Source organism: Pteropus medius, unplaced genomic scaffold (genome assembly GCF_902729225.1).
Source record: "Pteropus medius unplaced genomic scaffold, Ma_sr-lr_union100, whole genome shotgun sequence".
NCBI classification, from domain to species: domain Eukaryota; kingdom Metazoa; phylum Chordata; class Mammalia; order Chiroptera; family Pteropodidae; genus Pteropus; species Pteropus medius.
This window is the reverse complement of record NW_024355206.1, coordinates 6,984,041-7,007,932: the sequence shown is the minus strand read 5'-3', so window position 1 is coordinate 7,007,932 and position 23,892 is coordinate 6,984,041. Positions and strand designations below refer to the sequence as shown.

General features: G+C 35.3%; 1 protein-coding gene across 1 annotated transcript in view; it reads left to right on the top strand.

Annotated features, from left to right (window-relative positions):
• The window catches only part of SCAPER (S-phase cyclin A associated protein in the ER), a 166,924-nt gene that overhangs the window by 22,394 nt on the left and 120,638 nt on the right, over window positions 1-23,892 (top strand). Inside the window, exons 7-11 of the mRNA XM_039858331.1 lie at window positions 3,501-3,617; window positions 7,685-7,845; window positions 17,361-17,617; window positions 20,380-20,616; window positions 23,567-23,737. Of these exons, the coding sequence (XP_039714265.1) occupies window positions 3,501-3,617; window positions 7,685-7,845; window positions 17,361-17,617; window positions 20,380-20,616; window positions 23,567-23,737 (943 nt within the window). The remainder of the gene's footprint in view (window positions 1-3,500; window positions 3,618-7,684; window positions 7,846-17,360; window positions 17,618-20,379; window positions 20,617-23,566; window positions 23,738-23,892) is intronic.

Here is a 23,892-nt window from a genome sequence, read left to right as displayed (position 1 = left end):
ACTTGAGTTCAGCTTAACTTGAAATTTGTAGAAATCTAAAAGTTGGGAACCGCATTTCTCATTCAATGCATCAGCAGATACATACTTGGTACCTACTAGTGCAAGCCATTTATCAAGTACAGAAATTTAACTGCCGAATATGATACATTTACTGTTCTCATGAATTTGTAGTCTAAGGGTGAGGTATAATAGAAATTATTACTTCAAAAAACTATTGCACGTGTTCAGAAAAAGACAGGGTCATATCTCTTTTTTGGGAGTGGACCAGGAAAGGATTCATGGAGGATACAGAAGAAGTGTTTAAAGGGTGTGATGGATTTAACAAGTGGTTGGCCTTTCAGATGAAGGGAATGAATTAAGACAGCCATAGACGTGCAGAGCCTGCGTGAAATGAAAATAATGTAGGGAAAGGTATAGTATTCTCAGTATGGTAGGCAATGAGGAAAATTGATGATTTTTAATTAGGGAAATAATGAGAGATCAAAGCTACTTTACAAATCTTCATTTGGAATCAGAGCAAAACTTCTGAGTGCTCTGTGCCAGGCTCGAGGACTGTTGTGATAAAAACACGGTGTATTCACAGCAAAGACTGATGTCACATACTTAGCAATGTACTAGGCGCCGTCAGAAAGAAATACAGTGTGCTTCGGGAGTATGACAAAAGGCAATTTGCTGAGTCCAGGAAGGCTTTTCCAAGGAAGTTTCGTTTAAGTGAGACAGATATCAAGTAGGACTTGGCTTGGCAGAGAAGAAAATAGTAATCATATTGGAGGTGATGGAATTGTGATGTCTAGGAGGTGGAAGAGAACACGGTGGAGTCAGGAGTTCAGAGCTGGCCGGGCTGGGGTGAAGAGAACGAGGGGAAGAGCGTAAGGTGAGCCCAGACAGGCAGGCTGGGACCAGATTACGTAGGGCTCCATAGACATCATGGTAACTGTACATTTTATTTTGAGCCATAAAAGGGTTTTTTAAATAAGCGAAACTTGATCCCTTTGAACTGGGCCAGGTCACATGGAGGTACAGTGATGCCTTTTACCCAAAGAAAACAGGACCAGGATGCGTCTTTTCTTAGATTTACCTTTTACTGAGACTGATCTCAGTAAGTGGAACCATTCAGTAGAGAACTTATCTTTTGTCCCATCTTAACGTGTCGGCCCCGTGGGGGAACCAAGAGAGTAAAGGGATTCCAAGAGACAAATCTAAGAAGGCTTGATCGCCAGGAAGCCAAATCTAGGGAAACTATGATATGTTGATCCTTTTAACATTTTTGTTTCTCACAGTAAAAAATTTTAGTCTGTTTTTTGGTGCCTGGTTCACCCAGTGTCCCTGGGTGTATTAGGCCGAGTTGTCTTCGTTTATACCAAGCAGTTTCATCCTTACCCCCTGATCATAGGGGATTAGATCTGGTCTGTGCGTGTGTGGGGTGCATTTGTACATCTGGGTTGAACCGGGTTAAGAGATTATCATGCCGATTTGGCATTGATGGCTGTATTGCCCTTGCAAAGGTAAATCAAGGAGAGCAGGTTCAAAGAAAATGGAATAGCTGTAAAAGAGAAGCAGAGATGAAAGAAATTGTATGATTTTTGAGAATTCGAGTGTTGCTTAAAGCCTATCTCTTCCAGGACCAACCCTCACGAGCCCTGATACTAGTCCTTCCCCCACCCCCCATGGATGTGCTTGACTTTGTACAGTTTATATCCTTACAATAAACTTTTCTTTTCCTTTCCCTTTTTGATTTAACTTGATTGAGTTTCTGTTTCTTGTATCCAAAAAGGGTCTATCATGTAACCACCAGTGGGTAAGAAAAGCTAACTAGAGTTTTGTTTCTTGTTTGCAAACTCCAGTCAGCTAGTGGTGGCTGTGTTGAGGATTGTCCTGAGAAAGATTCTGAAGCCAAGCGCAAGCTCAGCAGCCATCCCTGTTCTGGCCCCGTGGTTCAGAAACGTACAGGAGGCATCTCTTCTTATCTGAACCTGTTCACAGTATTTCTCCTCTTTGCCTTCTGAGGCAGCTCCCAGATAGAACAACCTTAAATTCCCTGTAGACGGCATTATTCAGCGTAACATTCCTCAAACCATGCATCAAAATTCATTTCACCTAGACTTGAGATTTAAATGTGAAAGCTAAAATTGTACATGTTTAGAGCAGAAAATATATTTATATATTCTTATTGTGCGTAAGGATTTTGTAAGACAAAGGAACCACAAAGAAAAATATTGACAGGCTGGATCTAATAGGAAGAAAATATGCCTTTCTGCATTAAAAAAAAAAAAAAAGTTATGTCATCTATACCAAAGGGTTTGTAGCCATAATAGGAATGCTAGTAGCAGTAGTAGTAAACAACTTCAAATCAAGTAGTAAGTGATGCAAATTCCAGTGGGAAAAATGGGCAAAAGATACTGATTTGCAAATCCCAAAGAAGAGGAGCCATGTGGCTGTTAAAAAAATACAGCCTCAGTAGTAATGATAATAAACATAAAAATTCGAAAAACAAAAAAGCAAATAACCACCTGGCCAATAATTTTGTTTTTAATGAAACACCTGTACTGAAAATCCTGTGGGGAAAAAAGAAGTCATTACAAGACTGACTCTCTCGCACAGGAGTCAGCAAACTTTTCCTGTAAAGTGCCAGATAGTAAATATTTTAGACTTTGCAGGCAATTCTGTCTTTTTTACAAGCCAATGAAATATTTAAAACAAAATAACAATTGTTGGCAGGGTTCAAGAGAAATGGGCACTTATTTGGTGGAAGTATAATTTGTTACGCTCTTTCTGAAAAGTGATTTGACAGTAAATCATCAGAAGCTTTAAACTTTTATTTGGATGATCTTTTATCTGAATTTTCCTGTTTTTAACAATGTCATTTTTTAATGAGAGAAAAAAGTCACAATTATTAGATTGAATGGAGAGTAGGAGGCGAGGTCTGACTGAGGGCATAGGGGTGGAGCATCTCCACCCCTATGCCCTCAGTTTGAGAAAAGGTTTCAATGGAGATTGCAGAGCTGATAGCAGTGCCGATAGCAGTGGGGCCAGTGTGGAAGGAGGAGAGGTGCTTCCCCAGCAAGGAGCATGCATGACATGTCTGTGCTCTCACGTCTATGGGTGATCGAGAGGTGGAGGAGGAGACACCATAGTTACCCGTGTGTTCTTCGTTTAACCCTCACCACTGTATTTGTCTCGATCCCAGTTCTAACACCAGACACAAGTATCCTGAATTAGCACTGTGGCTTTTTAAAGGTGTTTTTAGCTGGGTATGTGGAGGCTTTTAACACCTAAGTCTAATCTCATGTCCTTGTCACCCTGGCCCCTTTATTTGGGCAGGTCACGTTGCTGTGTGGTCTCTGAGTGGTTACAGGTAATGAGCGAACTTGCAGGTACGCACTGCTCTAGGGAAAGATGGCAACCTGACTAAGTTTTCACCCACTAAGAACCAACAGAAAGAATTAGATTTCTTCCCTTTTCTATGTCAATTTAATCTGCTGTATGTCTTGAATTGATAGACCAACTTCACTAGCATGGGAAGTAAAGAAGATGTCTCCAGGACGTCATGTGATTCCAAGTCCATCAACAGATAGAATAACTGTAACATCAAATGCTCGAAGAAGCCTAAATTTTGGGTAAGATACACTCAAAAAAAAAAAAAAAGAAAGAAAGAGAAACCTACACAGGCTTTCATTAACCGTAAATTATTTTCCATAGCTAATACAGTATTAGAAAACCGATATTCCACTATAAAGATACTCGTGTATATGGTTGTGTAAATGTTAAAGTTTTAAAAAAATCTAGGAGAGTAAAGTTTAACTTTAGGAAATGTATGTATTCAAACATAATTAGGGTCAAAAGATTTAAACCCATAAACATTTCATGCTAAATGATTCATGACAGGACCTGACAGTTACAAAACAAAAGATTTAAATATGTAGCATCGTGTTATTGTCATATAAATACATCTTTATACGTTATTTAATCACATGAGCACATTTTTATAATAATTGCTTTGTGCTTTGTCCTTTAAATCAGGAGAAAAGAGTTACAGAAGGAAAAATACATTAATGCTGTTTTTCGTATTTACCTATGCGGTTGCTTTAACTGGTGCTCTTTATTTCTTTCTGTGGATTCAGGTTACTGTTTAGTGTCCTCTCATTTCAGCCTGAAGGGGACTCCCTTTAGCATGTCTTACTGAGCAGCTCTGCTAGTGACAGTTTTTCTCAGTTTTTTGTTGATTTGAGAATATTTTAGTTTACTCTTTATTTTGAAGGTAGCTTCGTGGAGAATTCTTGGTTGAAAGTCTTTTTCTTTCAGCATGTTGAATATATCCTCCCACTGCCTTTTGGCCTCCACTGTTTCTGATGAGACAGAAGCTGCTGTCCTCATTGGGGATCCTTTTGTGAGATGCCCTGCTTTCCTCTTGCTGCTTTCCAGATTCTTGCAGTGGTAACTACGATGTGCCTAGGTGTGGATCTCCGAGTTTATCTTTCTTCAAGTTCATTGAGCCTTTAGGATGTGTAGGTGAATGTTCTTCATCAGATTTGGGGAGTTCGTGTCCATTATTTCTGCAGATCTCTTTTCTGCCCCTTTCTTTCCTCTCCTCTTCTCTCCTCTGGGAGTCTTTGTTACTACTCACGATGGTGTTCCATGGAACTTTGGGGTTCTGTTCGTTTTTCTGCATTCTTTTCCCTTTCTGTTTCTCTTCAGGTATGCTTACTCTTTATTTTGTTAGCTCAAATCAGTCATCGAGACCCTCCGGTGAATTTTTATTTTAGTTATTGTACTTTTCAATCCCAGCACATCTGTGTAGTTCTTTTTATGTTTACTTTATTGACGTTTTTGGTGAAACATTGTTTCCTCCATTATGCCACACTCATTTTCATCTTTGTTACGTCTGAACTCTGCATATGCTTCTCTTATTAGATTTGCATCCACTGTAATTTTTTTAATGTTTATTTTTTGTATTTATACTGTGACATTCTTTGCAGCAAGATCTTTGTCCTATCTTCTGGATCCCAAACACCTAGCATTGTACTTGGAACTTTGTAAGAAGTCACTGAGTGTTATTCATTAGAACCAAACTTTTGCATTCAAATGACATCAGATAGTATTGTCTATAGGTGTGAAGATTGATGGACTTTGGAACCTTATAATAATTGACTTTACTGGAGTGGGAGAAAGATATATAAGCAAATAAAAGTTCCCCTATAATGCATTCCATTGGTCTGTTGTTTAATATAATGCAGAGTTTATTTTACCACTGGAAGCCTTTACAGCCTACATGGTTAAAGTTCTCTTAATGATTTTTAGCTACTCATATTGTCGGATTAATTGACACTTTATTATCTCAGCAAAACATAGTATTTTTCACCATGCTGAAAAATTGTGGCTCAAAGGCTAACTTTAGTGTATCTGATCACTTTTGCTCTTACTGGTTGAGTTAAATGCTTACTCAGATTGTATGGGTACCAAACGTGTTTATTCAAGTCGTCTTCATTATTATTATTTTTTTTACATTGTACAATTCAGTGAGTTATTTTTTTTCAATTATAGTTGGCATATAGTAATATACCAGTTTCAGCTGTACAGCCTAGTGATCAGAGATCCACATAACTCACAAAGCGATCACCCCACTAAATCTAGTACCTTTCTTCCCCCTTACATATTTATTACATTATTAACCATCTTCTCCATGTTACACTCTACATCTCCATGTCTGTTCTGCAACTATCCATTTGTACCTCTTAATCTCTTTGCCTTTTTTTCTTGTCCCTCCCAACTCCCCTCCCTTCTCGTAGCCCTCAAAATATTCTCTGTACCTGTGAGTTCATTACTGCTTTTGTTGTTATTGTTATTTGTTTTGTTTTGTAGAATTCACATGTACGTGAATCATGCGCTGTTTATCTTCATCTATCTCATTTCATTCAGCTCGATACCCTCTAGGTCCATCAAGGCAATATCTTTTTTCATCCCCTTCCTTTTAGTCTGTGTGTGTCTTTTAATCTGAAATGAGTCTCTTGTAGGCAGCATAGGTAGGGGTCTTATTTTCTTACTCATTCAGCCTCTCTGTCTTTTGGTTGGAGCACTTAATTTTCCCATTTGAGGTACTTATTGATAGGAATGTAGTTATTACCATTCTTTATTCCTGTTTTTGAATCATGTTTTTTCTTCTTAAAGAAGGCCCTCCAGCATTTCCTGTAATACTGGCTTGGTGTTGATAAATTCCTTTAGCTTATTTTTGTCTGGGAAGCTCTTTATCTGTCCTGTGACTCTAAATGATAGCTTTGCTGGATACAGCATTATCGGTTGTAGATCCTGGATTTTTATCATGTTGAATGTTTTGTACCAAGTCCTTCTGTCCTGCATGGATTCTTTTGAGAAATCAGCTGCCAGCCTTATGGATGCTCCCTTGTAGGTAATTGCTTTTCTCTTGCTGCTTTTAAGATTCTCTCTTTGTATTTAGCCTTTGGCATTTAATTATGACGTGTCTTGATGTGGGCCTCTTTGGGTTCCTCTTTCTTGGACTCTCTGAGCTTCCTGGGGTTGTATGTTGAATATTTCCTTCACCAGGGAAGGGAAGTTTTCCATCATTATTTCTTCAAATAGCTCTTCAACTTCTTGTTTTACTTCAGATACCCGTATGACATAGATATTTTTACATTTAATAGTGGCCCCTAGGCTCCTTAAATTATTATGATAGTCTTGGCTTTTTTCTTGATATTCTGATTGAGTGCCCTTGGCTTCCCCATCCTCTATATGGGTGGTTCGAGCCTCCTCTTTATCCGCTCTGCTTATTCCCTATAATATATTCATCTCAGATCATGTGTTCTTCATTTCTGACTGGTTCCCTTTTATAATTTCCATTTCCATTTTTATGTTTTTTATCTCTTTGTAAAGTTCTCACTGAATTCATCTATACTTCCCTCCCCTGAGTTCATGGAGCATCTTTGTAACGAGTGTTCTGAACTCTGCATCTGTTGGACTGCTTGACTCAATTATTCCTGGATCTCTGTCTGTTCTCTCATCAGTTGTCTTCTTTATTTTAACTCATGATTTAAATATCAAGCAAACCAGTGAAATACGAGTGTTTCTGTGAAAACGAAGATAAGTTTTCAGAAGGCTTCGATAGAGGTGAACTATTAAAGTTTTGCTGTCAGATGAAGATTAGATAGGACCATTATCAAAGATTGGGGAAAATGTTATAGTTGCGAAGGAGTGTACACTGGAGGGTTTACTAATCGCTAAATTCTCACTCCATTTTAAATAAACCAGAATTGGATATTGACAGTGAGGCATCACGCTTGTGTTTCCTGTAAGAAATGTACACAATGAAAAAGCCTCTTTTAAGAGTGTCTGTATCAACAGGTTAGCAAATTAGTGTACATTTATATGAAAATAAAATAAAAAGTTTAAGGTATGTATGCGTATTTTTAAGATTCCCAATTTAACTAAAATTTTCTTTTAAACTGAACTAATGAGAGCTTCTATATTATATCCATATAATATGTTATATTCAATTAATGAAGTGTTAGACCAAAATAAATTAATGACTATATTTGCCTTAATTTGCTGTGGTAGTATGTTACTCTACATATGTGGATACACACAAATATAAATTATTATTTAAATCTATTAAGTGTAAATCTGAAATTTAATTTTTATATTTGGTTTGTTAATGCAGTTTTCTTCTCTATAGGGGTTCACCCGGCACAGTGGCTGCTCCCCGTCTGGCTCCCACAGGTGTCAGTTGGGCTGACAAAGTAAAGGCTCATCATACAGGCTCGACTGCTCCTGCAGATGTAGCACCTGCCCAGTCTTGCCCACCAATGACGGTACAGAAGACTTCCGGCAAAAATGGCAAGTGATTCTGAATCATCCTTTTTACATAGTAGACAGGTAGATATATATGGAAATATTTGTTTTAATCGAAATCGGTGCTAGTAGCATTATATATCGATCTTTTTTGCTTCATTTATATAATATTAATTTGCCCTAGTTAAAAGGCAAATGAAAGCTTACGGAGATCATTCAAGTCTCAGGTTTGCCCTGTGTAAACTTTAAGGAGAATGAATTTTTTTGTCAAATAATTTACAAGGTAGATCTTCTATAACTTTTTTGACTTAAAGTTAAAAAAAAAAAAAAAGGCTAACCTATCCTCTAGGTAGCATGCACTTTTAAGTTACATGTCATTATTTTATTTCATTAATATTTGAATATTATTTTGGTACTAAAATAATATTCTGTGTTTATCTGTGCTCAGATATACGTTTTCTATACCATCAGAATAATTAAGGGCACAAATAAATAGGCTCTTATTCTGAGGGCCCACCTGCAATTTATCCTGTAAGAATTTCCCTCATAAAATGTTTTTATATTGAAATTCAGAGTAGGTTTTTTAGATATCTATAGATAAAGCTTAGACTTTAGAATGATGATAAGAATGAATTTGTGTTATGAGTCAAGGAGCAGCTTAATAATACTACTTTCTTTATTCTTCAGTGAAAGATTCCTTTGTAGCTTTTTTATTTTAGAAAGTTGGAAACTAGACCAGTGGTGACATTTGAGTAAGCTAATTGAATCCTAAGCTCACAGAGCGGGCAAACTGTTGTGCTCCACACAACTCCCCAAAAGATCAGAGATCGGTGGGAGCAGGTAACTCTGAAAGTGAGGGAAAAGGTAAGGGTTATACATTAAGAAGCCTCCTGAACTCTCCTACTTCACCTTAATAGTAGTAGGATGGCTGTATCTCCCTCACCCCAGCAGAATATTGGAGCTTTATTCTCTAGAGAAGGTAAGAAACATGGTATCTGACCCAGGCACATTTGAAGGTGGGAGTACAATTTTTAAAACCAAAGAGATTAAGTTTAACATTATCTATGAAGAGGATATGGAGATGCCCCATCCTTGCTTCCACGTCAAACCCTCTTCTCCCACTGAACTGCCAGGTTTCCAGACCAAGGGAGCCCGTCCAGATCTGACAGAGATCATGAGATATTGGTCTTTGAGGCTGAAAATGTAATTGGACAAGTGACTCGTAGTTTTGGGAGACTTGCAGTCTGAAGCCAGGTTGTCTGCAAAGATGGGTGCCAGTAAATTCTCTCATCCCTGTGCCACGCCCACTGTCAAGTGGTAGAGTCTGTTTCCCCTCCCCTTGAATTTTAGTTGGCCCTGTGACTTGACATGATTGATAGACTGCGACAAGACCGATGCTGGGTAAATTCCCAGCCTAACTCATAAAGAGGCTGTGCAACTTTCGTTTTCACCTTGTTGGAAGCAAGCTGCCTGTAAAGAAGCCCAGAATAGGCCACTGAGTAATGAGAGACCATGCGAAGAGACAGAGGCCACGAGGAGGAGCACCTCGCTGTCTCAGCCAGCAGCTAGTGCCAAGGCTTCAGCGTTTGGTGAAGCTGTCATGGACGCTCTGGCCTCAGTCGAGCACCCCAGCTACACCACATCGAGAGGAGGAGAACGTCCACATTGAACACCCTCAGATTCCTGACTCAAAGAATTGTGTTGGTATAACATGTTTAGTGTTTTAAAATGCCAAGTTTGGGGCTTGCTATATAAAAGTGGATGACAGGGATGTCCAGTTTTTGAATCAGAGGGGTCATAAAAGAGAGAGAAAATGAAGGAGGCATCATTAAGAAGATAATTAAAGGAAATTTCCTTATGGTATAAGTTTTTAGACCAAAAGGGCCCATTTCATCCACATAATGGATGAAAATAGAGTGAAACAAAGCATGTTGGAAAATTTATGTACTGCAGATGATTAGAGGCTCAAAAAAATTAGAGAAAATAATCAGTTTGTATTCAAATGACCAAGAATCAGAGTGGCATTGGCTTTTGCTAGACTATCACTAGAAGCCAGGAGGAAATTGAGCAATGTCTTCAAAATTCTGAAGGAAAATAATTTCGAACCTATAATTTTAGGTCCAGCAAAATTATCCATTAAATGTGAGAGTAGATTAAAGATATTTTCAAACATGCAAGGTCTCAAAATTTTTTTCCCTCCACAGACCCAATCATTAATGGAGGGAACCGGCACAGAAAAGAGGCAAAGGTAATAGTTTATGGTGGTGAACCCATGGTACTAGCTGTGTACCAGGTCTAGAGAGCAGCCAGTCCAGATTTTTGATAGTCATGGTGCTCTGAGAGAGATGAATCCTGGAAGATAAATGAAATTCTTAAAACATACGATATGTTTGCATATATTAAGAAGAGATTTAAAATTTAGGAATGTTGCCATTGAGTTGATTCTGAGTACAGTAGAAGATATTGAGGCTAAATCATGGAAAGGAACGAGATGGGAAATGCAGAGAAGAGCCTAAGAGGCACACCTGTAAACGGAGTCTGTGAAGGGATGGAATGAATGGTGCAGGAGCAGCGTTTGAACAGGTAATCACCGAGAATTTCCTCAAACTGTTGAAAGACATCAAGTCTCCTATTCAAGAAGTATTCTAACCTTCAAGCAGGAAAACAACAAAACAAATCTCATTTACATGCAATATAATCAAAATACTAAAAATCGAAGGAAAAGAAAAGTTTTTACAAGTAGTTGGAGCTAAAAAAAAAAAGGCTATTTTCAAAGGAGCGAGAGAACTCTCATAGCCAGTGGAAGCCAGATGATGGTGGAGTGACTCCATTAAGATGCTGAAAGAAAATAACTGACTGCGTAGAAGTCTACATTCAGCAAAAATAGCCTTAAAGATGAAGGTGAGATCAAGAGAAATCCAGAGGAATAAAAATTGAGAGAATTTGTAATCAGCAGATCTAAACAACAATAAATGCTACGGGGGCTTTTCAGATGGTAGGACAGTGGTCCCAGAGACACATGCAGGAATGAGTCCTAGCAGTGAGTATGTCAGTAACACTGACTGTGTATTAACTATGTGACATTATGTCACATGGAGCTTGAGATATATGTAGAATAAAAATTTATGACAGCGATCCAAAAGACAGGAAAGGAATAAGTGGAGTTCATATGTTTTAGTATTCTGGCATTATCTGTGAAGTTACAGAAGTACTAATTTGAATTAGACGTAAGTCAGGGGTGAATGTTATACACTCAAGAAAACCACAATGAAGAGTAGAGGAATGTTTCGAGATTAATCAAAAAGAAGGCAAGAAATGATAAGAAGATAAATGAGACAAATCAAAACAAGTAGAAGTAAATGCAAATCTGTAAATGGTCTAAATATTAAAATTTAACAACAACAAAAAAGACTGCTTCAAAAATAAAGCCCCGACTATATTCTGCTTACCAGAGATTCACCTGCAATGTGAAGACATAAAAAAGTAAAAAGAAAAAGGCAAGAAAAGATATTCTTTGCATATCCTACTCAAATCAAAGCTGATATTGATCTAATACTAGACAAAGCAAAGTAGAGAAGAAACAGACTTTTTTTTTCATTTTTAAAGGATCATTTCAACAGAAAAAATAAATCTGAATTTATAAATACATACAAATAACGTATATTTAAGACATATGAAGCAACAACTGACAAATGAGGAGGAAAATTAAAAAATCTGTACTCATACTGAGAGGTTTAACAAGTGATGATGCAAGTAGATAAAAATCAGTAGAGATATAAATAAACAGCCTGATTAATGAACTGGACATGATCGATATGTCTGACAAATAATGCTTACTCTTCTCCAGTCTTTCTTCTTTTGATGCTTTACTGTTAGGTCTTTTGGTCCACCAGTCCTCTGTTCTGTATGTCCAATCCATACTTTGAGTGTATTATAATGGCTATTTTTAAAAGTCTATGTCTGAAAAGTAAAATATCGGAACTACCTGTGGATTTGTTACTTTAAAAAACATTTTTGTGGGATTTTTAGTTATTTGATCCTGTTTTATAGCATGCCGCATAATATCTAATTAAATGTTTAACATGGTGTATTAAAAATTATAGAGGCTCCATATAAAACTTATTATTATTTTGGCAAGAAGATAGAGATCGCCCTAATTCTGTCAAGGTTCGTTTTGAAGTTTTTTTAAAGTTAAGGTGTTTTAGTTTTGTCTTTATTCTTTTTGGGGTGTCAGCTGAAAACCTGAGGTGTTTGCCAAGGCCACTACATTCCTGTTTTCCAAACTTTGTTTCCTCAGCGCCGTACAGTTGCTACGAGATCTGCTCGGCTCATTAGCATCACAGCTGCTGCTTTCTGCTGGGTGTCTTGGAATCTTGCCTTGTATATGCAAAGCTTGGCAGTTGTCAGACTTCTTAAGGGAAGATTGAATGCAGACTTTTTGGCTCACTTTGCTGTAGTTCCTCCCCCTCCAAGATTTCTGCCCCTCTAGTCCCAGTTGCTTTAGACTCATTGAACTCCAGTATCTATATCAGCCAGACAGGACTGCTGTTTTCTGTGAGGGCTCACTTCCCCTGCACTGTGAATTCCAAGCGTCTTCAGGGAAAATACGGGGGTGAATGTGGGTCGCCTGTTGTTGCCCTTCCCTTTTCTCAGGGAGTGTAGTTCTTCAAATCTTGCCTGTGTTGGTTGCTGTTCAGTGCCTTTAAAACAATGCCTTGTCAAGCTTTTATAGTTGTGTTTGGAGGAAAGAAGGTTCATTTTAGTACAGGCTATTTTGTCATGGCTTTAACTATAATACATATTCACACACATGGAAAACTTAACAGATTGATATGTGCTGAGCCATTAAACAAGTTTCAACAAATTTCAAATGATTGAATTCATTCTCTCTTTGAACACAGTGGAATTAAGTTCGAAATCAGTTATAAAAAGATAGCCATACAATTCTCAAATTTTTGGAATTTGAGAATATATTTCCGAATAATCCATGAATCGGAAGAAATCACAATGAAATTTTGAAAATAAGGATAGAATGAAAATCAACATTTAAAAGCTCGTGAGGTTGAGATAAAGCTATGCTTTGAGGAAAATTTTTAGCCTCAACTGCACATATTAGAAAAGAAGAAAACTTAAAATCCACACTTACTATTCATCACATGAAGGACCCAACAAGTTAAACACAAACGGCGTAGAAGGAAGGAAAACACGTATGTGAGAATAGGGAAAATCAACAAAGCCAAAAGGTCGTTCTTCAAATAGACTAATAAAATTACCAGACCTCTGGTAATACTTATGTTCTAACAAATGTTAAAATTTTTTCACAAAGAAAATTCCAGGTAACGAAGGCTTTGCCCGTGAACTCTTTCAAACATTTAAAGTAAAAATAGCATCAATCTTACCAGACTCTTCCTGGGAATAAAAAAGTAGAGTCCATTTTATGATGCTGCCAGCATAACCTTAATGTCAAAACCTAACGAGGTTACTGCAATAAAACAGAATGTTTTTCTTGAACATTTATGTAAAGATCCTAAATGAAGTGTTAGGGAATTAAATACAGTGATTAATGAAAATGACAACAAATCAGTCAGGTTGGGATTGGCGAAGTGCTTTTCAGTTACTAGTTGTATTAACTTTAATTTATTGATAATGGCTAACATTTATAAAATTAGTTAATAAATTTTTTACATTTGTAAAATTTGAAAAATTGTAGTTCTGGGGTGTAAAAATTATGATATGAAATACAGTTTTTAGTTCTGTGAACTTATAAGTTTATCCCAAGTATTTAGAAGCTCTCTAACAGTTTAATCGTATAATTCGCAGTTTAGTTGTAAAATTGAATAATTTTTCAATATAGTTTTTACTGAAGGTTCCTTAGAAATGTAATCTGTCCATAACTAATTTCTTAATGTCGAGACCTATGTTATAGTTTCTATTTTGATATCCTCCTCTTGACTTGTTTCAGTTATTTCAGTTTTTTCTTTTATTATATAATAGTGTTTGTGTTGGCCATCTTATTTGTTAATGGATTAGGTCCAAGTTTTAGGCAGTATTCCTTTCTTTAAGGAAGCTTCCAATGAGAGATGTTTTTCTTCATTTAAAAAGTAGTTATTAATCCTAGTGCTCCTAAGAGTGAGCCACTTAGATTAAATGGAAATTAAAATCTTTTGTTAAACTTAATTTCATAATTTAATTATTTTTTTATATGCGTGGGTTTTATAAGGTTGGTTTTGTAATTTTTATTTTAATATATATATTTAAAAGATAAAGCAGAAATGTATAACATTATACACTAAATTTTTAATAAGTTAACCATGGGTGAAAATTGAACACAGACTGGTTATTATATGATTTAAGGTATTAATATTATTGGTTATCATAATGATACTGTTTTGTTTTTTTTTAACGGTTCCTATCTGTTAAAGACACATACTGAATATTTACAGAAGAGATGATATGTCTAGGATTTGTTTTTAACTATTTCAGAAAAAATCAATAAGGAAGGGTAAATAGATGAAATAAGAGTAGAAGAATGTTAACAATTATAGAAGCTGGATGATTGGAACATGGAGTTCAAAATACTGTTTTCTCTATGTTGTATATTTGAAAATCTTCATAATAAAAATTTAAAAAGAAGCAAATTTAAACATACCTTCCCCTTAGAGATTTCAAAGTCCAGACACTTGAATAAAATATTATAGGTTCTGTGTAATCTTTATTTTAAAATATAATATACAAAATTTAACATAGTTACTATATTTTTAAAAAATGGGATAATGAGTTACAAGAATGAGCTTTTTGTAAGTTGTTTTTCCTTGAAGTAAAATTCTTTCCCTTTAGTAAATCATGTGATGCTATGCTTTGTGATACTCAGAAAAAAATGTAGTTTTTCACAGGAATGTAGGTTTTAAGTTTTCCAGAAATAAGATTCAGAAGTTAGCTTATTTTATCATATTAATTTTTATACCACCTTTGTTGAGATACAATTCATATACCATACAGTTCACTCATTTAAAGTATACAATTCATCTGTTTTTAGTGTATTCACAGATAACCATAACCACAGTCAATTATAGAACATTTTCCTCAAATCAAAAAGAAATGTCTTGGCAATGATTTTTTGTATTTGACATTAAAAGCAAAGGCAACAAAAGCAAAAATAAACAAATGGGACTACGTCAAACTAAAAACCTTCTGCACAGCAAAGGAAGCCATCTACAAAATGAAAAGGTAACCTACAGAATGGAGAGAATCTTTGCAAATCATAAATCAGTAGAGGTTAATATCAGAAATATAAACAACTCATACAACTCGATTGCAATAAACAGTTTGGTTTAAAAATAGGTAGAGGAACTGAATAGACATTTTTCCAAAGAAGATGTCCAAATGGCCACAGGTGCCTGAGAAGGTGCTCAAATCACTAATCAGGGAAATGCAAATCAAAACCGCGATGAGATATCACCTCAGACCTGTTAGAAAGGCTGTGATCGAAAAGACGGGGTAACAAGTGTTGGTGAGGATATAGAGAAAAGGGGACCTGTGTGAACTGTTGATGGGAATGTAAATCGGTGCAGCCATTATGGAAACAGTATGGACGCTACTCATCAAATTAAATTCGAGCAACCGTTTGAGCTGGCTCTGAACCCAAAGGAAACAAAATCACTATCTCAAAGAGACAGTTGTACCACCAGGTTTATTTGCAGCGTTATTTATTATAGCCAAGACATGAAAACAACCTAAGTGTCCATCGATGGATGAGTGAATAAAGAAATCGTAGTATATATACACACACACACACACACACAATGGAATATTAATTCAGCCATAGAAATGCAAATCCTGCCGTTTGTGACCTGGATGAACCTTGAGGGCATTGTGCTAAGTGAAATAAGTCAGAGAAAGACATACTGTGTAAAAGGTGCAAACTTCCAGTTTTTAAATAAATAATTCCTGAGGATATAATGGACAGCGTGGCGACTGTAGTTAACAGTAGTGTGGTGTATATTTGAAAGTTGCTAAGAGTAAATCTTAAAAGTTCACATCACAAGAAAAAAATTGGTAACTGTCAAGTGATGAGTGTTAAACATTTTGGTAATCATTTTGCGTTATATATATCAAATATTATGTTGTCTGTGTTAAACTAATACAATGTTATATGTCAGTTATCTCAATAAAACTGGAAAAAAAATCTCAAACCCTTTACTTAACACCTCTCTAACCCCACATTTCCATGTTTCTTATTAACATGTAGTATTACCACTATGTTTTGGCCATTCTGATAGGTATATAGAGATATCTCACTGTGGTTTTAATTTGCATTTCTCTAATGGCTAATGTTGAATTTCTCTTATGTGCTTATTTGCCATTTGTGTACACTGCAGTGTAATGTTTGTTCATGTCTTTCACCCATTTTCTCCTTGGATTGTTTATAATAATACCGTTGACTTTGGAGGGTTTTCAGTTAGTCTTTTATTGAATATTTTCTACCAGTTTGTTGTTTGTCTTTTCATTCTCTTCACAGGGTCGTTTGCAGAGGAAAAATCGTCAGTTTTGATTAGATCCATGAGGTCTTCTCTTTATGCTTTTGGTGTCAGGTCTAAGAATACATCGTCTAGCCATAGGTTCAAAAGATTTTCCTTCTGTGTTTCCTAAAAGTTTTTTTGTGTCTTAGCATGAGTTTCCTAGGATGTATATCTTAGTTTCTTGAATCTGAAGTTCTGTGTCTTTTACTGAATTTGAGAAGTTTTCAGCTATTCTTTTTTCAAACACGTTTTTAATCCTACATTCTCTATACCTCGAAACACTTTCGTTGAAGATCCTTATTTATTTTAGGCTATTTTGCTGCACGATTTTTGGATACAGGCCTTCAGTTTCCTTGTATGTGTGGTGAGATAATGAACTAGATTTTTCAGTTAACATTCTATAAATGTTACCACTGAAATAGTTTTTTCTTCTAAGTCGAGGTACATTCTTAGTGGAGGGATTCCGGAGGGTGGGGAGGCCGTTTTTACTTAGCAATTGGGGCATGGACACCAGAAGCAATTTTCCTGGACTGGCATCTTTGAAAATTTACTAAGTATGTGACTTTGGGTGAATTACCAACCTTCTCTTTGTCTCAGTTTCCCTATTGATAAAATGTGGACGATGGCACTCATAGGGTTGTTGTGCAGATCGAGAGTGTTCTTATATGTCAGACACTTAAGGGAATGCTAGCACATGGTGTACACTGTGCGGCATATAAATGTTTATTACTGCTTTCTGGCCATGTGGCCTTACATCAGTCTTAACCTGAATCTCTGTTTTGCTGTTTGTGAAACGGATAATTATGCCTGCTCCACAGTGTGGTTGTAGGGATTCTAGAGTCCGTGTGTGTGCGCGTGCGCGCATGTGCACATGCACATACATATGTATAGATGTTCATGTGTGTGTACACTTGCATAATCATTAGTGTCGTGTTTGTATATTTTTTATATTTAATGGGAACTAGAGTGGAAATATTTTACAGGTTTTTGAAATCTTTTGTCATCTAAAGAAATCTTTATTTTCTTCCCTCAATTGCATAGAATGGAAAGATGCCGAAGGATGGGAGACAGTTCAGAGAGGAAGGCCTGTTCGTTCACGATCAGCAGCAGTGATGCCAAAAGTTTCAACAGAAGCATTAAAGTCAAGGGATGACAGTGATAAAGAAAATGTACAAGTTTTACCTGACGAAGGCCTACAGAAAGGTGAATTTGTTGGAGATGGATCTTCTAATACTCTCGAAGCTCAGCTGAAAGACTCATTACACTCTTATGACCATCCTCTTGCTGAAAGAACCCAGGTAGAACATTCTGAAAATCCTTTTGCCGAATTTTTATAACGGATATGTGTATGCTGGAATGTCTTATTTTTCTACGTCATTTTTAACTTAGTATTGTGAAAATTTTCAAATTTACAGAAAAGTTGTAAGAATCTAATGATGAACCCTTTTATACCCTTTACCTAGATTCATAGATGACTGTTTTGCCACATTGCGTATATTTACATGTCATAGATATACATCGTGTGCTAAACATTTAAGAGGAATGTGAAGACATCATAACCATTCGCTTTCAAATACTGTAGCATGTGTCTCTAAAGATAAAGAACACCCTTTTACATAACCATATTATACTATGGAATTCAAGGAATTTGACATTTATATAATATTACTATCTAACAGTCCATATTCAAAATTTTCCAGTTGACTCAATAATTTCTTCATAGAATTTTTCCCCTGACCCAGGATGCAGTCTGGTGTCACACATTGTATTTGGCTTTGTTTCTTTAATACGTTTCACCAGGAACAGTTACTTAGCCTATCTTTGTCTTTTATGACATAATAGTTTGAAGAGTCCTTTGTAGTGTTTTTTTTTGGTAGACTGTCCTTCAGTTTTTTTGCTCATTATTCAGTTTAGCTTAGACAGCCAAAAAAAATTTTTTTTAAGTCTCAGTTACCGTTGACATTCAATGTGTTAGTTTCAGGTGTGCAACATAGTGATTAGACATTTATATAATTACGAAGTGATCCCTCCATAAATCTAGTACCCCTCCAAACCTATATGTAGTTACTACAGTATTATTGACAATATCCCCTATGTAGTACTTTACATCCCCTAGTTTATGCAGTTTTGACAAAAGTAAAGTGATTGTCCTTAGCATCAGATCTAGAGGCACATGTTACCAGTTTGCCCATGCTTCGATTACTTGCTTAAAGTGGTGTCCTTCTTCTTCATTGGAACTGTTACTAAAAATGGTGAGAAAAACAAGGATCATTTTCAACCTGCTCTACTTTTACTTCTTGCAATTCAGGTGCAGAGTAATTTGCTAATATTTAATATAATTCTGTACAATTATTATTTCCAGAATTTCAGTTTTATTTTCTTTATTTGATGAAGGAATGCAGTTTTTAGGTATTTGTTTGCATGAAGGTTCATGTTCAGTTATGTAAAATGACTAATGAGATATAAGAGGTGTTCTTTGATATGATACTGAGGCTAGTAAAAAACTTGTAAAATTGTAATATTTCTCAGTCTAGAATAGCATCTGCTTTAAAATATTCTCTCCTTTTACCTGTAGGACATTTATTTTTATTGGAAATGGTACTCAACTTCCATATTTTCCTTTTTAATGTTGATAATGGCTACTTTTGTGTAATGAATAAACATGATTTGGGGATTTCAGGAGTAATCTATACATTCAACTTTTGAGTAATTAAACTTTTGCTAAAATATTTCAGTATAAAAGTTTACTGCTAATGGTGGCCAGGCTAATGATAATATTTGTTTTTTCCACTGTCATTCTAAAAATGGAATTAGTATATTTATATATAATTTTAGCTTTACTTTATAGTTGAGCTTTGATTTCGTTATATAAATGATATTGATTTTTTAATAAACAGGGTCGACTGTATTGTAATCATCAGTAATGCTAATATAAATATTGCCAAGAAGATTATAAACCATGGTGACTGATGTATAGATAATATTGATTGCAATATAAACAGTGCGATACAATTTAAATAATGCTTATTGCTAAAATCAACACTTTGGGACACTTTAAGTTCTGACTGATAGAATTTTTAAAGCAGTTTATAAGACTTGGCCAAGTTTAATATTCATATAAATAATTAATCAAACTGGGTGTTTTATAGCCACTGCAATATTTATCTAATGTTTGTTTAAGTAGTGATGTGAGTTTTAAATGAAAAATTTTAGATTTTAGTTCTACTTGGAGTTCATTACTCTGAGTATTATTGGAAAACACAACAGGGTTCTTCCTGTTCTCTTTGCAAGTGAAAAATAAAGGCTTGTTTCTGTTCATTAAACTAAACAGGATTTTAAAAGTGGACATGTATTTGGCCTAATCCAGTGTTGTATTTATTTTAGATTGTTTTCACATTTCTGTTGGTGATGTGTTAGATATTTCTAAAGGGAATTGGGGGGATGTCGAAATTTAAAGAATATGAATTGCATAATGAGACTGCATGCTCAGATATACTGTACTTTTTTATGATATATTTCTCTTAGCTCTGAGAAGTGGTATTTTGTACCATGTTGGGTCTTGTAGGGGGTGTTAGTGTTATCTAAAGAGAGCACATTTTATATTTTTGAGTAACATTTCCTCAAAGTATATATTTTGGTGAAAAGTGCCTTCATTTGATAATAGTTTTCACAAAAACCATGTATATGCCTTTAGTTATTTGAACATAAGACACTGTTATACTTGGGACTAGATTTCTTTTGTGAGGCATATCTTAGAGTACTCATCAAGAATAAGCTGCTAAGATAAAATATAATTACAGTATGTACTGCTTGATTTTTAAAGCACCCAGACAGCACCCTATACATAGTAGGTGCACAAATAAAATGTGTGGCTGCTTGCTTGATGGTATCTTTTCTTACACTTGAAACAGGCTAAAAAAACGGAGAGGGGGTCGCCTGTTAGCCAGCCACCTGCTGCTTCGCAGTTGATAGGTTAAGCAGAATCAGCTTTTCTGAAGTGGAGTGGTTGGTGAGTATTTTTTATTATCTCTTGATTCATACTGTAAATACCTTTTGTTAGTTCACAGCAAGTACATTGGACGATGTCAAGAACTCAGGCAGCAGTACCCTACAAGACAGCTCTGTGCGAACTTCCGAAATACATCCTGTCCATGTGGATGCCGAGTGTGTTTCATTTCCTCAGCAAGCTGGCACATCTCCTTCGCATACAAACGAAGACAGATTTTCAGCAGAGAAGGCAAGGGTAGAAAGTGAAATGGACTCTTCAGATATTTCAAATGTGAGTGCTGCTAACCTGGTAAGAACAACTTATCAGAATTCTGAGTAGACATATTAATCTATTATAGAGGCATAAACTCCAATAATAATAAATTGCATTGTGTATTACTTTATACTTGACAGAGCATTTTTTACAAAGCATTCTATATTATTTCGTTTTAACATTTTATTATAGCAACCTTTTGAATATTTTTAAGATTCTTTTTGTTTTGTAGCAGAAGAAAATGAGACTATGAGAGTTAAATAACTTGTTCAAAATCATTCAGTTTATATGTGATTTGATCAAATGATTTTTAGTCTAGCATCAAGAAACTAAAGCAATACCCAGCCTTCCATGCAACTTATAAGCACTCTGATAGATGAGAAATTTTGCCCGCTGGACTTAGTGTAAAAAATTCTCTTAACACAGTACTTTAGACTGCTGCTACTATCATTTGCTTGGAGTTGGTGTTTAAGATGAAATTTACTTACCATTCCCATTGCAGAATCTTTTAAGTAGGAATGTTAGTATTTTCTTAGAGGTCTTAGAGGAATTCTAAATCAAGGAAAAAACTTTTTAAAATTTGTCTTGGCAGGGATACTTACGTGGGGTGCTCTAGATAAGCACCTCATTGTTTAGGTTCTAAAAGGGGTTATATATAGAATGGCTTCAGCGATGAGAGAACCATTTTCTTTTCTTTCTCAATACGATATTGTCACATAGCTGGTTAAAGTAAGAGAACGAATCTGTAGTTCTCTTATTTAAAAGAAACTTCGGCAAGAAATGACAAAGAACCTTCTGTTTAAGGTCATTTTTTGCAAACACTTGTAAAAATGTACTGACAAAAAACTCAGATATCATGGATCTATTTCTTTAGAGTTACCGAAATTTCAAATTTTACTGAAACTTTGGAAATTAAAAAAAATGATGATGTATACAGATATTTATTGAAATTTCACTGTGAAAATAGTACAACTTGTGGACGGATAATTGAATCATCATTTCATCCATAAGCTCTGTTACTAGTTAAAGTCCTTTCAGGTCTTTATAGAGACTAAATAGAAATGTATTTTGGGGAAGATCAAATTAAAGAAATAGAAACTTACTTTCTGCTGAGTTAAATATATTCAACTTTAATATTGGTATTTAATATTGTAATATTTGTGTGACACATTAAAGTGCAGTCATTTTCTGTATTACTCTAAGATTTATAGAGAAAAAAGCTTATGATGCAAAGAAACAGGTTCTCCTGTAAACTCCCTCACACCATTCTCCTCCCAGAGAGAATCTGTATGTTTTGCGGGAGTGGGATTGGGGGCCGAGTGTAGAGACATGAGCTGGAAAGGAGGAGGGCAGCTTTAACAAAGATACCAATGCCCGTGTTCCACTCCAGACCAATTCACTTATGAACAGAAGCTCAAGCATTTGAATTTTTAAATAATTTTATTGAAGTATAATTAATTTTCAATAAAGTTCACGTACCTAAAATATACAAATTATTAAATTTCGATATGCGTTTATACCTAGGAAATCATCAGTACAATCAAGATGATGAACATACCAGTTGCCTCTATAAGTTTTAACGTTCTCCTTTGTGACCCTTCCTTTCTATCATTCCCTGTATCCCTTTCCCTAAGTCATCATTTTTCTACTGTCACTGTCTGTTAATTGGCATTTTCAGAACTTTAGATGTGATAATGTAATCTTTGTGTGGCTTCTTTCAATCAACATAATTATTTTGAGTTTCTTTGTGTAGTGGTGTGTATTAGTAGTTCGTTCTTTTTATCGTCTTTAAGAGTATTCTGTTGTATTCCGGATAGATACCTAGGAGTGGAATGGTTTGGACATATGGTAACTTTACATTCACCTTTTTGAGGAGCTGTCAGATTGTTTTCCAAAGGGGCTGCGCCATTTTACATTCTCATTAGGTTTTATTTTCTTTTGCAGTTTCATCAGGTTTTTCTCTATGTATTTTGAAGCTATGTTATTAAATACATAAATGTTTAGGATTGTTTGGTCTTTTTGATGAATTAGCCCTTTTATCATACGATGACCTTTATGCCTCATGATATTTTTTGCTCTGAAATTTGCTGTGTCTGATATTAATACTTCGGCTTTTTTTTGAATGGTGTTAGTATGTTGTCTCTTTTACTTGAATATGTTTGTGTTCTCATATTTAAATTAGGTTTCTTATGGGCAGCGAATGGTTGGGTCTTGCTTTTTGTTCCGTTAGACAATATTAATTGAAGTATTTAGACTATTTCAGGATAGTGTAATTATTGATATGGTTCCTTTAAATCTGCCATCTTACTCTTTGTTTTCCCTTTGACTCATCTGTTGTTCATCCCCTTCCCCCCCACCACCCCGTTTTGGGTTAATTATATTTTAATAACTCCATTTTATATTTTTTGTTGGCTTCTTAGCCATAAGTCTTTGTTATTTCAGTGTTTGCTCTGTAGTACACATATTTAACTTATCATAGGATTTATTGATTAATGATTTCGTTGACCATCATTTGTAGTAATTCTAATGCATATATTTAAATAAGTGTGTATGTTTTGAAAGTATCATCACCATTACAGCATAAATTCTTTCTGTGTTCCTTTTATACTATTATGTTTTTCTTTTATTTTTGGGATATTTGCAGTATAACTTTTGAATTTTTGCACGCAAATGAAACTCTCACTGTCATTAATAATAATGCCTGTTATTTATATAACTTCACAGTATCTCATACACAGCAGTCTGGTAAAGAAGGTAAGTCATGGACTATTGTACCATTTTATGAAATACATAATAGGCTCTTGGTTTTAAGAAACTTCCAAGTCACACAGCTAGCAAGTGTTGAGCCTGTACTGGACTCCAGGTTTTGCAATTCTGCATCAGTGCTATTTTATGCATACTGTTGAGTGTGTGATTAGAACATAAAGAGATCATTACTTTTCAGTCAAGTGATGATTCTTTATTCTGTTTGTTTTTAACTTTATAGTCCATGGCAGAAGTTCTTGCTAAAAAGGAAGAGCTAGCAGATCGTCTAGAAAAGGCCAATGAAGAAGCCATTGCTAGTGCTATTGCTGAAGAAGAACAGTTAACTAGGGAAATTGAAGCTGAAGAAAACAATGATATTAATATTGAAACCGACAACGACAGTGATTTTTCTGTGAGCTTTTAAAATTTTTAACTTAATTGTTCAAAAAAGTTATATTCAGATAAAAAATTCTTATGGCCAGAAGGACCTAGAGTTCATTTAGTCCTATTTAAAATTATTTTAAAAAATAATCTTCAATAATGGTATCATTATTCCATGTGATTGAC